The sequence below is a fragment of the Solea solea genome, chromosome 11 (assembly GCF_958295425.1).
Source record: "Solea solea chromosome 11, fSolSol10.1, whole genome shotgun sequence".
Lineage (NCBI taxonomy): Eukaryota > Metazoa > Chordata > Actinopteri > Pleuronectiformes > Soleidae > Solea > Solea solea.
Window position 1 is genome coordinate 9,997,530 of NC_081144.1, and position 13,228 is coordinate 10,010,757.

The 13,228-nt window shown below is 38.2% G+C and overlaps 1 protein-coding gene across 1 annotated transcript in view; it reads left to right on the forward strand.

The window, feature by feature from the left end:
• Window positions 1-13,228, forward strand: part of spryd3 (SPRY domain containing 3) — a 51,054-nt gene that overhangs the window by 1,727 nt on the left and 36,099 nt on the right. Inside the window, exons 3-6 of the mRNA XM_058642555.1 lie at window positions 766-841; window positions 3,583-3,707; window positions 5,819-5,954; window positions 6,025-6,213. Coding sequence (XP_058498538.1) covers window positions 766-841; window positions 3,583-3,707; window positions 5,819-5,954; window positions 6,025-6,213 — 526 coding nt within the window. The remainder of the gene's footprint in view (window positions 1-765; window positions 842-3,582; window positions 3,708-5,818; window positions 5,955-6,024; window positions 6,214-13,228) is intronic.

Genomic DNA, 13,228 nt, shown 5'->3' on the forward strand with positions numbered 1-13,228 from the left:
TTGTTGATTTCTGTCCAGACTCATTGGTTGCCTTTTTATAATCACACAATCTTAAATATTCTCTGTTATTTAAGATTTGTAGATATTGACAGGACATTGTACCCATTATATCACCATGTACATGTGTGTCTGTGCATTTCTGAAACTGACTGATCACAAACAAACAAACAAAAATTAAAAGCTATAACTTGTTTTGATTATCAGTTTTATAGCATTAAACATTACTGTGCTGCCACCATAGCTGTATGTAACTGATTGTAAAATCTATGAATCAATGTGTGACATAATTGTTATCACAGTGTTTTCAGTTTACAAAGCATTCACTAATAATGGTGAAAATACTTCTGTTCAATTCAGGTGTCCCTGTAAGTCATAACAGTGTGATAACTTGGACAATATCAGCACATTGAAAGCCAAGCAACTAAAAAGAATTTGGTCTTCATCAGTGTTATTGTATACACTTGTGCTCTTAGCTACTGTGACATGTTTGTCCTTGCATATCTTCACTCCTTCCCTTAACTAAACAACAGCTTTGATAATGCGAGTGAGTATTGTATGTTAAACAGTAATAGTGAGTCATCATGTGCATGTTAGCTTGTTGGATTTTCTGTTGAACATTTTGGTGCATGCAATTACGCAGATGTTTTTGACAGTCCTTCGACTAAAGATGAAGTGGTTTTGAATTTAAATCGTTTTCTGATTGTGCATACAGCAGTTGAACCTGTTAGAAGTCACCTATTATTAACCTGTGAATTTTTTCTTTAGTTACCAAGGGAACTCTGAAGAGGTGGGTTGCTATGTGGCTGGCCATCCTCTATCAAAGGGAAATTGCTATTTTGAGGTAAGGCACATTGATGCTGATGCTGTAAATTAGCATTTGACTCTGTTATTCTAACTCGAATTTTGCCAGACCTAACATTATTTTTGTGCATTATTGTTGACGTGGTCGTTACAAACTGCTATCTCTAACTTTGTTATTCGCATTATGATAGGCCCACATACCATCATCTCTGGTTGTGCCCAAGATTGCTTTTCCATCCATCCAGTAATTTTTCCCCTGGAATCCAATTGCTGACAATTTTCTCAACTTCATATTAAATTCTCAGTGCCCCCCACAGTCCCAGTTCACCAGTGCAAAACCACTACCTCAAAAATGTCTTAGCTCCATTGGAATGAGGGATAGGGTGTGGGTTAGGTGGTATCTCTGAGCACAGAGATTAGTCTCACTTTTTCAGCAGACTGGCAGAAGGAGAGCAATGGACATTTGTTTGAGTAAAGCTTACATGTTCTACTGTATGTATCAGGCTGATTCAATAGTTGTCGTTATAATGTAGAGAAAGGAAAACATTCTCTTGAACATTTTGCACAGGAAAGTTGCAAGAGTTCAACGTGGAGATTGTTATTTATGAGCCAGCTTATTTGTAGTTGTTGCATGTCAACTTGTGACATGTAGTCAAGAGACTGCATGTGAGGCAGACATTTTTTCTTGTCTTGGCTTTTAGGTGTCAGGAGGAAACATTAGGCCATACGTTATCCACTGAACCTACGTCATCCTGCTTGGCTGCAAATAGACACAGACAGGTCCATGTAGTGTCAGTCCTGTAGCTACATCAAAGTTGAATGAAAGTAATTTACTTCTTCCTCTAATCTTTTTAAATCTTCTTCTCTGTCCGATGAGAAGGGCCATTTCGTACATGTGTTGAAACATTTCAGATCTGTTTCACTAAGACACTGAACTAGCTGGCAATGTACTTTGACATTTTTATAATGGCAGTGAGGAGTCCCTGATTTCTGCCAGATGTGACATTTCTTCTAAATGTGATGTCAAAGTCTCATCTCACCTCCAGGTCCTTTTCTCTCTGCTGCCTTAGCATGCAAGTTGTTAAGATAACAATGGTTATATTTAAATGAGAATCACATTTGGAGCCTCATAGGTCTCTCTGACATTTAAACAAGAGGAGTTTCAAGCTACATTTTTCTCTACTCTGTGACGCACATGCTCTCATTTTCCCAGATATCTCTAAAATTTGGGAGCATTTATTCTCATAAAGGTCAGGCTTCTGTCGACATATGCGTCACTGCTGTCCTCATGTTTCTCTCTTGTACTGCTTTCACAAGGAATCCATTTCACGTTTGTTGTCAGAACTCCTGCACTTTCTCCAGTTTCGTCATCAGCCTTCGTCTTTTTAACAAATAGATTTGTTTGAAAAATGAATGTCAACATTATTGAACAGCTCATCTGTGAGCACATTCCTTTGTTCCTAATATAAGTAGTGTGACATGTTTTTGCTCGCTTTATTTGGATATCCACGGTATGTAAACAGTTTAGGTGTGTTACTTGTAACCAGCCAAAGAAAATAAAGAAAAGCAAAGGCACTGTATAATTTATTATCCCTAAATTGGGAAATTGGAAAGGAATCTGTCTTAGTATTTTAAGTCAGAAAAACACAAGTAATTTAGTTTAACTATTCAATAGGAAACTTCCTGTGGAAACTAAACCCAAATAGGAAATTCAACTCCTTATTTCCTTCCTAAATTGTAAGGACAGAAGGGCACCTGACGAAAGATACAGAAGAAAATTAATGGGGTGAGAGATTACTGTGAGAGGTCATTAACAAACGAAGGGTAGATGTACAAACACACCATAATATCAAGTCATGGGTTGTTATTCCCCATTGCCTGGTTCTGCAGTCTGTGTTTTGTAATTGGGCTCAACTGGAGGGCTCGCATTCTATTTGAGGGTAGGAGGTGATTGTTGAGGTTGTCAAACCATACCTAACAAAAATTATGAAAAACACTTCACTCTTCTCAACATATAATAGTGAGGCTGGATAGACATGGATGTGAACCGGAACTTGACTGGTTGGTGAAGTAATGTGTAATGTAATCAAGACTTCTGAGCAGGAACATTGAGGAAGTCTTTTGTACTGGATGTTAATGGTGTAAAGGTAAAAAAAAAGAATAGTGGTTGTCTGCAGCATTAATATTGTCCTGTGTTTTATAGCGGCCTCTGTAAACCGCTTTAACTGTGGTATTGACAGATATTGAAATTGTTGGTGGTGATGTTACCATCAGAATATGTCAACACTGTAAGAAGCAGTGCTGTGCACTTTGACCAAAATCTCATGTGTAGGTAATTGCACATGTCAATGCTGTTAAAGTCGACTGCGGGGACCAGACCATGGTATAATTTTGCAAAGTATGGTTTTGTGGTCAATTTCAGACGTTTTCATACCCCAACCTCGTCTAGCCACAGAAGTAGATCCCCTTTTTGTGCACAAGCTCCTCGTCTCATCCAGAATTACCCAGTTTTATTTCACATGCTCCCTCGTGCTTTTTCATTTTGCCTTTTATTTCCTTATTTCCTGCCTGCATCCTTGTAGTGTGTAAGAATGAAACACGTCATCCAAATGACTAAAAATATTACCATCATTTACTATAATTTGTGATTTGTTTTGAAAATAAATTATTGTGAATAATAGGAAAATATGAAGCTTCTGTTTTGAAGACCTGCTCCATTTACAAATTCAACTAACTGATGCCATAGTAGTATTTACAGTCTGTGTGTGTGTGTGTGTGTAGGTGACGATAGTGGACACAGGGGTGAGGGGAACCATTGCTGTGGGCCTGGTGCCGAAATTCTACAGGCTGGACCACCAGCCTGGCTGGCTGCCATATTCTGTAGCTTACCACGCTGACAACGGCAAGTAAGTCAAACCACAGTCATCTATACACTACATTTGAGCATTGGTTTCATGCATGGTTTGGGAAATGGATTGTGGCCTGTTGCTGCTGCATCCACATATAACCGCAACAGTAATTCTGTATATAATTCTCCTTAGTTCATACTTTTTCTTTGCAATTTTCACCAGCATAAAATACGCCTGAGAGAGGAATAATGACTCTGAACCTCACAGGCATTAATTCAATATTGTTTGTTTGGCTTCAACTTAAGATTGTTTTCATTATAGATTTATTTACTTATTAATTTTAGATTAATCGTTTGCCAGTTTGTAGCAGAGAAATATTGAATAATGCACCACAATTTCTCAAGTGGCTTCCACAGATTTCTTGTTTTGTCTGACACATTTTAAACAAACAAAAGAGGACTTTGTACCAGTGAATGGTTGTATCTTTGCTTGATAAGTAACTTTTATTATTTGTCACTGTTGTCAAAATATACATTTTCAAGTATTTGATTAATTAAAACTGCAGTGTCTCAATTGTGTTTGTTGCATTCAAACATGAATATCAATCAATCAATATAAACTTCATTGTCCCATAGGGAAATTTGTCTTGGACTCATGTGCTGTGCACATGAATTCCCTCATAAAAGCATTAATAAAAACATAATACAATTAAAGCAATAAAAAAAGCAATATAAACTGCTGCATAAAAACAAAACAATGCACACTATATCAATCTCAATAAATTGTACATTTTATCGTTATCACAACAATTGTTAAAAACACCATTTGCCTTCCATTGCACAATAGAATAATTGTCAGATGAGTCCACACAACGAGAGTGGAGTCTATCAGCTCCACACTCTGTTTCTCAGTGTAGTAGTGATCATAAAATATTAAATTTGAGTCAGGCCAGAAAACTTGTCAACTCAATGACAATGTGTTAAAAGTAGTTTTACAATTCCAGATTCTCTGACTTAACATGTTTGTCTAATTAAGGTGTTTATCACATTTATCAATAACTTTATTAACCAATAGTGAGGATAGACAACCAGCCTCCTTGGGAATCAATGGTGAAGTGACTGCTGGTCTCAGTGCATCGCACGCTCATCTCCACAGTCCACACTGTCATATCCGGGACTAAAGAAAGTTGTAAACCAGCATCTCAGGCCTCCTTCTCTGCTATAGAATTTAAAGATCTATAAATGCCTATGTCCATGTCTCGAGGTATTTTTCAAGCATTTTTGTTGCAGTACCATGAGAGGCCACTGGAAAAAAAATTAGCTGCAAGCCAGAGAGGGCGGTGCTCTTTCCATTTCTTATAATACATCCATGGATTAAACACAAAGAATAGTCCAAAAGAAGTCTCTTGTCATTTGCTTCTTGAGCACACTTGCCCCTGCGCTGATGGAATGCTCCCACAGTCGGCTCTGATAATCGTTTGGCACAGCCTGACCCAGCATACAAATAATGTTACATCGTTTCTGTTCATGAAGACTAAACATAGGCAGAGTAACAACATCTGCAACAACAAAAACAAGAGGTTACACACTGCAACTCTAACTAAAACATTTTTGGTAATTTTGAAAAACAAAATAAAGGTGTCTGCTACATGCCTGACATACTCACCCAAACCTAAGCTGCTAAGCAGTATAACAGTGTGCTAATGTCCCTTGATTTATGACTGTGGTACACTGCAGATGCCTGTGCTGTTTATATTTCAGTCTGTTGATAGCCCCACACACACCACTGCAACATTAGACAGATGTGTTGTACATTTGCATTTGCAGGCCATAACAGTTGATGTAATTATATACCTCAACATGTGTTTACATTTTTTGTTTTTTACTTTGTCATTAAGGAGACTATAAAGTGGTAAACATGTAAAGTAATTCCTGTAAGACATAAAGTCAGTGGTCATAGTGCTCTGACCACAAGGTTTCAATGTTTTTTGTTCTTCATTTTCTTTAATATGGTCCTTCACTCCCTGCACCGCTTACTCTCCCAAAACAGAGTCCATTAGAGGCATTTTATCTACTCCAACATACAAATAACAGAGGGTGCAGATGTCCTAGTTGTTTGTCAACAGCAGAATAATATAATAATGATTTGTTTTTCTTATTTTTTCTTAGGTTATACAATGGCAACCCTGTGGGGCAGCAGTTTGGACCAAAGTGTGCTCGGGGTGACCGCATTGGCTGTGGAATGCACTCAGAAAATACTGAAGCGGGCTTTACGACAGTCTTTTTCACCAAAAATGGCAAAGAGGTAGGTGTTTCAATGTTGTGTTGTCATCTGTGTTTGTGTGTTAATCTTCACTCATTTCTTTTCTGTCCAGGTGGGTTCAGTGGAGGTTCCTGTGCTGGCGGAAGGGCTGTTCCCTGCTGTTGGGATGCACTCTATGGGGGAGGAGGTGAAGGTTGACCTGCAGGCTGAGTGGTTCCTGGAGGAGGATGATAGTATGATGATGGTTGACAGCCACGAAGATGACTGGGGTCGGCTGTATGACGTCAGAGTTAGAGGCATGGTAAGAGGAAGATAATCTCTATTTTGGTTATTGAATATGAGGTATGGAATCACCTGGGTTTCTATCACATTCATTTTCCTCCATGTTTGTTTGTGCTGCAAATTCCATGCATGTATCAGGGTTCCTGCAGATTCTTTAAAGGCACTGAATTCATTAATCCAACAAATGTTTTTGAAGTTATTTACATATTTCATCACATCACATAGATCAGGATAGTAAAACCAACAAAGCAGTTATTTTTCCTGTCTGAACGCTCAGCTACCTGGCAATTCATGTGCCAGTCCCTTTATCCTGGGCAAATTGGGAAAGTGTATATTCAACCAAGATTTCACCGCATGGTTGAAGCAGGTACCAGCCAATGTGTACGAGTTATGGTCTATTTTATGCATTAGTGTTTCAAACTCGACACAATGGCAATCAAGACGGTGGAGTCTCTATATACACTGCATGAAACACAGCTACGAAATCAAACTGCCAACTAATCGCAGGAATGTCCCAGATCTTTTTTACTCAAGTCTCCAGATAGTGATTTTGGGATTATAGATTATAGAAGATATAAAATGGTTCTTTTGTCAATATTTTTCTAATCACTCTGGTGCAATTTTCTGAAGCGTAAACACAATTGCATGGTTGCTTAATACTGGGAGAAGGTATGTGAACACAAACAGAAGAAGTACTACATGTATGGTATGTTTTTTTTAGCATAGGCCTTTTGAATGGGACAGATTATATTGTGGCTTCTCTTTACCTTGTACATTTGCATGGTTATTGCCAGGTCCCTGTATTTGTTTTGTAGTCTTACGAGATCATTCAACTGCCTGTTCTTTTGCAAATCCCACTTTGTTGACAGCTGTACTTAATGCTCCAGACATACTAATTTGAATTTGAGATACTTTGTCCATGTGGCTGTATCATCTTGCCATAAGTGGGTTTGGGTCACCTAAGGAGTGCTTTTGCAGATAGCTTCATGACATTAGCTCAGGGATTTTCCTGTGAGTTTTGGAGACACCAGGTTCAAAAACAAGATTAACAGCAGACTATCAGTGAGGACGTTGAGTCTGTTACCTTTCATTCCCTCTTTGCCACATCATAACATTGTATTACACAACATAAATACATTTATTTTTAATCTACACATTCTAATTCTACAAATAAATCTCACTCAATCGCACTCCTGTCAACCTTTGCTTACGGAATGGTTGCTACATTGTAATCATGTTAATTGCCGTTATAATTTGTATTCTTGATCTCAGTCATTCTTTTACTGCTAAGTTTGGTGTCTCATCAACATGGTGACTCGTTCTGCCTGCATCTGATAGTGATAGTTATAGTGCACTATATTTTTCAGTATATTTTCAAAGTAGTAGACTTGTATAGAAAATACAGCCTTATATTTTTGTCAACTTTATCTATGTGTCTCCATTTCATTGTGCATTCCCAGGCTGTAGTTTGTGAGGTGTTGTTTTAGAGTATGTAATGGTGGAATTTGCGCTTTATACAATTCCTCAACACACCAATGAATGCAAAAGCACCACAGACTTCAGCATCTAAAATGACAGCAGAGTTAAATCCTCTTTGACACAATTATTACAGGTACAGGACTAATGTGTTGCATTGCATTGCACACTGCAAGGTTTTTATTTTTCTGTTCACTGTAATTACCTCCTGCAAGCCTGATCAAGTATGTAGTTTCTCAGATGTGTCAGTTAAGGACAGTTTTTCATCTGCAGATGCAGCAGGTGGAGTAAGGCTACATTTCTCTACTTTAAGAAAATGCTAAAGGAAAGCTTTGCCTTTTTCTGAGCAAATTTAATGTCCATAATTCTCCTATTGTAGTTCTTTTTCTTATAGATTCTTATAGACTTCCATTGACTCTGCATCAGATTGCACCATATCTATAATCTTATTTGTTCTCTGAAAATACAGTGCCAGTTTACATTCTGTCAGAACTAATTCTTACAATATGTTCTCTGACCACATTAGAAATCAAAAGTTAGTCTTGAACAGCATACTGAAAGGCAGAACAAAAACCTGGCTATCATTAATTACACACAGTCTATTCTGGAAGACATTCTTATACATTACTCATGCATGCAAACACAAAAATAAAACTAATATTGTTTCAACAAAGGAATAGCTGTTCGGACAGGGTTTGAAATATGATGGTATGTTATTGAATTGTATGTTTTTTTTTTTATTTAAAAAACTGCAGATTCTCCCAGGCTAAAGTGTGGGGGGGACTGGGACTCAGGGACAGTATCTGACTTTCTTTTTTTTAATTCAAGCTATACGTCGTTAGCAGTTGTACATAAGGCCAAGTAATTTATCATTCCTGTGACCTACTGTCTACAAGTAGAGCTGCAACTAACGATTATTTTCATAATCGATTAATCGCTTGTTCCATAAATAAAAAAAAAATGTTGATCGATGTTAGTCAAACCTGGAAATGATGATGTTCTCAAATGTCTTGTTTTGTCCACAAACCAAAATTATTAACTTTTAATGATTTCAGAGCAAGGAAATGAAGAAAATATTTATATTTCAGAAGCTTCTTAAACAATTGGAAATCTTGTTTAAATCATGGAAAAATCTTTGAACCGATTCATTGATTACTAAAATAGTTGTTGATTAATTTAGTAATCGATTAATAATTGATTAATTGTTTCAGCTCTAGTTACAAGTGCATGTGTGCAGTACAAGTGAAGTGATTTCTCCCAGGTTAGTTTAACATATTATCCACCACAACTAAGATGTCTGCACTATATTCTCTTTCCACCCTTCAATCATTGATGTTTCACCCAAGTCCTGAAATAGAGGAATTTTGTGTTCACAGATATTATTAGGCTTCATCAATTTGTAAAAAAAAAAAAGGGACCGTCTTTGCTAAATTTCATGCTGATCTATTCACTGTAGTGGCTAAAAAGAGATTTCATCCTGCGCTAAGTGGTCGACCAACTAGCTGACACAACAACGTTACCATCACTACATCCATGCCTTTAGAATGGTTAATTAGTCACTTTCTTAAAATGGCACACATCTTTTTCCATTTTTACTTCAGGCCAAATTGAAATGTCACACAGTGGTTAATAATGACTAATATTTGGCAGAGTTCCGATTCAAGGATTTTTTCTCAGACATAGACTAAACTATGAATCAAGAAGCATGTATCAACCACTTGAATGGAGTTCATTGTCGGAAACAACCTTGTCAACAGATGTATCATAGTGCTGTATTCCTGTTTCCTGCTGTTTTACAGTAGTGAACTAAGACATCTTTGTTCTTTGTTGAGGTGTGAGCTTGCAATACCCCCCTTCATCAACTTCAAAAAGTAACCACAACACTACAGACTGGTGTCTTGTCAACACAGGAGAGATGAAGGCCAGGCTGTGTGTGGGTCCCATGTGTGGTTATGCGATAAAAGTGTCTTTCTGCAGTCATACACAAACATCTGTCACACACAAACATACAGTACAGAGGCCATCATCTTCTCTGGAAGCAGATTGCTGTGGGTGAGAAGGATGATTCAATCAGCAGTCTTGCTCTCTTTTTTTCTGTCTTTCTCTTTTCTGTTTTTCTGGACCAATGAGTGGCGATGGCATGAAATGTGTTGCTAGAGCCAAGTGCCTGGCAGTCCACCAGGTTTTAAAAATTCAATAAGTGGAGTAAGGGGACTCTAAGGAATCTTTTACTCTTTCTTATGTGGTTAGAGGTTTTCACAGCTGGGGCTCTCGGCTGCTCAGTCTTTCAACAGTCCAACAGTGATTTCTTTCTCTCTCCTTTTTGGGTTCTTTTTCACCCTCCCTTTAAAAAAAGAAAAAAACTAAATTCTAATGAGCAAGCAACCATTAGCCTCCTGCGATGTGGTGTGGTCAACATTGTGAGGGTGATAACACTGAAACTGATGATGTCAAGTTCTGACAAGTTCACCCTTTAACACAGAGAAGGTTGTGGGACAAAGTGGCAACAGTAGCTACTTCCTGTAATGACAGAGAGGGTCTCAAGAGCAAAAAGTGAAAGAAAAGGGAAATGTGGCAGATGAATTGAAATTATAGGAGGAGCGGTGAAGGAAAGAAGAGGTTTGTTTTCAAGGCTAGAAATCTTTTAGGAGATGGATTAGAATGAGGTAAGATTAGGCTTTAAGAGCAGAACATTATGTCAGCCACAAGGTGGTCACACTTAATTTATGTGTTGGTTTTGACTCCTAATTCACTTCATTGAGTGGTTTTAACCAAGGCTGAAACTGTATTGGTTTGCCTCAAGTTTTCCAAGTGCCCCTCTCCTCTCCTTTCCTCCCCTCTCCTCGCCTCTGTTTCTTCTTCTCTCTCCTCTCCTCATCTCATTGATCATTGCCTCTTTTCCTTTCTCTTATCCTTATCCCCTCTTGTCCTTGTTTCCTCATTTCTCTCTTCGGTCTCCTGTTTGCTCCATCTCTACAAAACTCCTATGAATTTCAACAGAGAAGTTGTGAGGTGTATATTTTAACAGGCATGGAAATATTTTCCTTCTTTTTGCACACGTGCAGCTTGAAACAGATATTTCCAGTTGTGGTGCTTTCCGATGACTTACTAATCTATCGTTGAGTTGCCACGGATGAATGACACCGCTGGCTCTTCAGTAGTGTGTTTCACCATGCAGCACCCCGCAAACATTTGGTCAAAACATTGCAAAGGTTTTACAGGTTGCTATTTGATAAGTGTGGATAATCACTGTTCCGGATGATAGCTGTCCTTACTGATTGTTAAGAGAGGGGAAAAAACAGGGTGACGGAAAAAATCGCTGGAAGATGAATGACTTTTCTGACTGGTATGCTTTTGATGAGGCAGTACTGAGAAGTGCAAAGCCGCAGAATGTACGACGCAAATTAGTGATGGTAGTGACTTGTCTGCTGCCAAGTCGTCACCTTTTGAATTGTTTACATGAACGTTTGGGAGGTGGGTGGCCACTCCTTTTCAGATAAGTGGGTATCTGATCTTAGATGTTTGTCCGTAATTATCATATGTACCTTGTGAAATATTTCCCCTCCGGCTTGGTTCAACGTAAACAGTTCTGTAACCCCTCATCTCAGGAGTGGTTTTGGCTCAGGAAGTAGAGCGGGTCACCCACTAATCAGTTTGATCCACAACTGCTCTGGTCTGCATGTCAAAGTGTCCTTGGGCCCAATATCCTTGCAAATAGCCCCATTCATTTCATGTGTGAATTGAAAGAGAGAGATTCTAATTGTTGAAAACATAAATACATAATTGACAAATGTCTTTCTTAATCCGATGCAGTTGGTGAGATGAAATTAAAATGCACATTTATTTAGCAATAAAAGTGAGATAAGTAGGAAATACATTTTTTTATTTGTTGAGATAATTTTCATATGTAGAGAGCATATGCACAATTTTTGCTGGTCACAAAGTGCTCATTTCATTTTTGCCAAGGAGACACATATTCCCACAACATGGAGAGCATACATGAATTTAGTGTAATTTCTACACAATCATTTGTCATTTTTCAGTTTACTGGTGAATATGTGCTAAAGAACAAGCTGATTTTTGGCAAGAAGCTATTTTTGATTAGCTATGGCGGTATGCGGTCAACAATGCTTGACTCAGGGAGAGAGATGCCCCTGCCGTGCATAGTCCCATGGGATGTTGGGGAGAGTGTATAGTGTTAAAGGCCGAAGGTACACACTACTGATGATGCGTTCCCAACAGTGTTATCAAACGATGCGCGCCCAACATTTTATGAAACTTATCTTCAACATCAACAACACCTCAAACAACGCCACTTCCTCTTCTCTCATCAACAATCAACGCAAAAAACCCATGGTCATCTCCAACATGTTACTGAAGTGCATTTTGCTAACGCAGTAAACAGCAGGACGTTAAATAAAGGAATACCATCAGTTTCTTCTTTAGCAAGGTCACTGTTCATGAACTTGGAAATGCTTGCACCAAGGATAATAACATCTCATCCTGTGTTTTTGGAATCATCTTCACTTGAATGGTCACCTCATCACTGCCATTACTGACAGACAACTCAGCTTTCCTTTCAAACAGAAACAATGAAGAACAGCACTCAAGTGATTTAAAAACTAAAAGCAATATGAGTGTAGCGTAAGACGAGAAAAAAAATTAATCAGAACCACAAGAGTGAAAGACTGTATGCTCCCTAAAAGTGATCTTCAAAGATTTTTATTTGACCAATTTTCTGAGAGCAGCTTCTATGACAGCCAAGGCGAAACATTAAAATGCTATTATCGCTTGCGAGAAAAATAAATTCTAAATAACTTTAATCAAGTCGTTCTTGTACTAGAGGTCAGGATCTTGTGAAGGAGTCCCAACTTGTGAGACACCACTTGGGGCTTGTGCGATGATTTTCAGAGAGGATTAATTGTAGTTGAGTTTCAGACAAAATCATGCATACAGAAATATGTCATCTTGAATGTTTTTGTCCCTCTGTAACCCCTGAGGTGATTATTCACCTATTCATACACACACACAGGTTTGCACAGCTGTTCTTTGACACCACACACACACACACACACACACACACACACACACACACACACACACTCTTCACTCAGAGTAAAGAATATAATTTTTGTCACCTGACATCAACAAATAGAGCAGCAGTTTTTTTCCTGTGCTCCTCTGACAAATGGGTTGAGTAATCCATTTTCAAGATCAAAGATTTTGTTTAACGCCAATAAATGTATTGTTCTTTCCCCAATAGTCTGACTTTTTGAGTTCTGTTAGATCACTTCAGCACATTTACATTGAGGGATTTATTTGTTTTCATCAAACAAAACATGTTCCATAGTAATCCACATGAATTATGATCCTTTTCACTCTCATGCTATTGCTCTGTTGTTTTTCTTTAGAGGGGTCACATTTGGCTGGCTTTCCTCTGTGTACGTGCATGTCTGTGTGAAAGCAGGTCTCCAATCCTGTGCCCCTTGTTGTCACAGCAATTGCTGTGCCCACTAAGTTAATCCCCTCAGCTGCAGATGAGTGAGTCGACAAGTGGA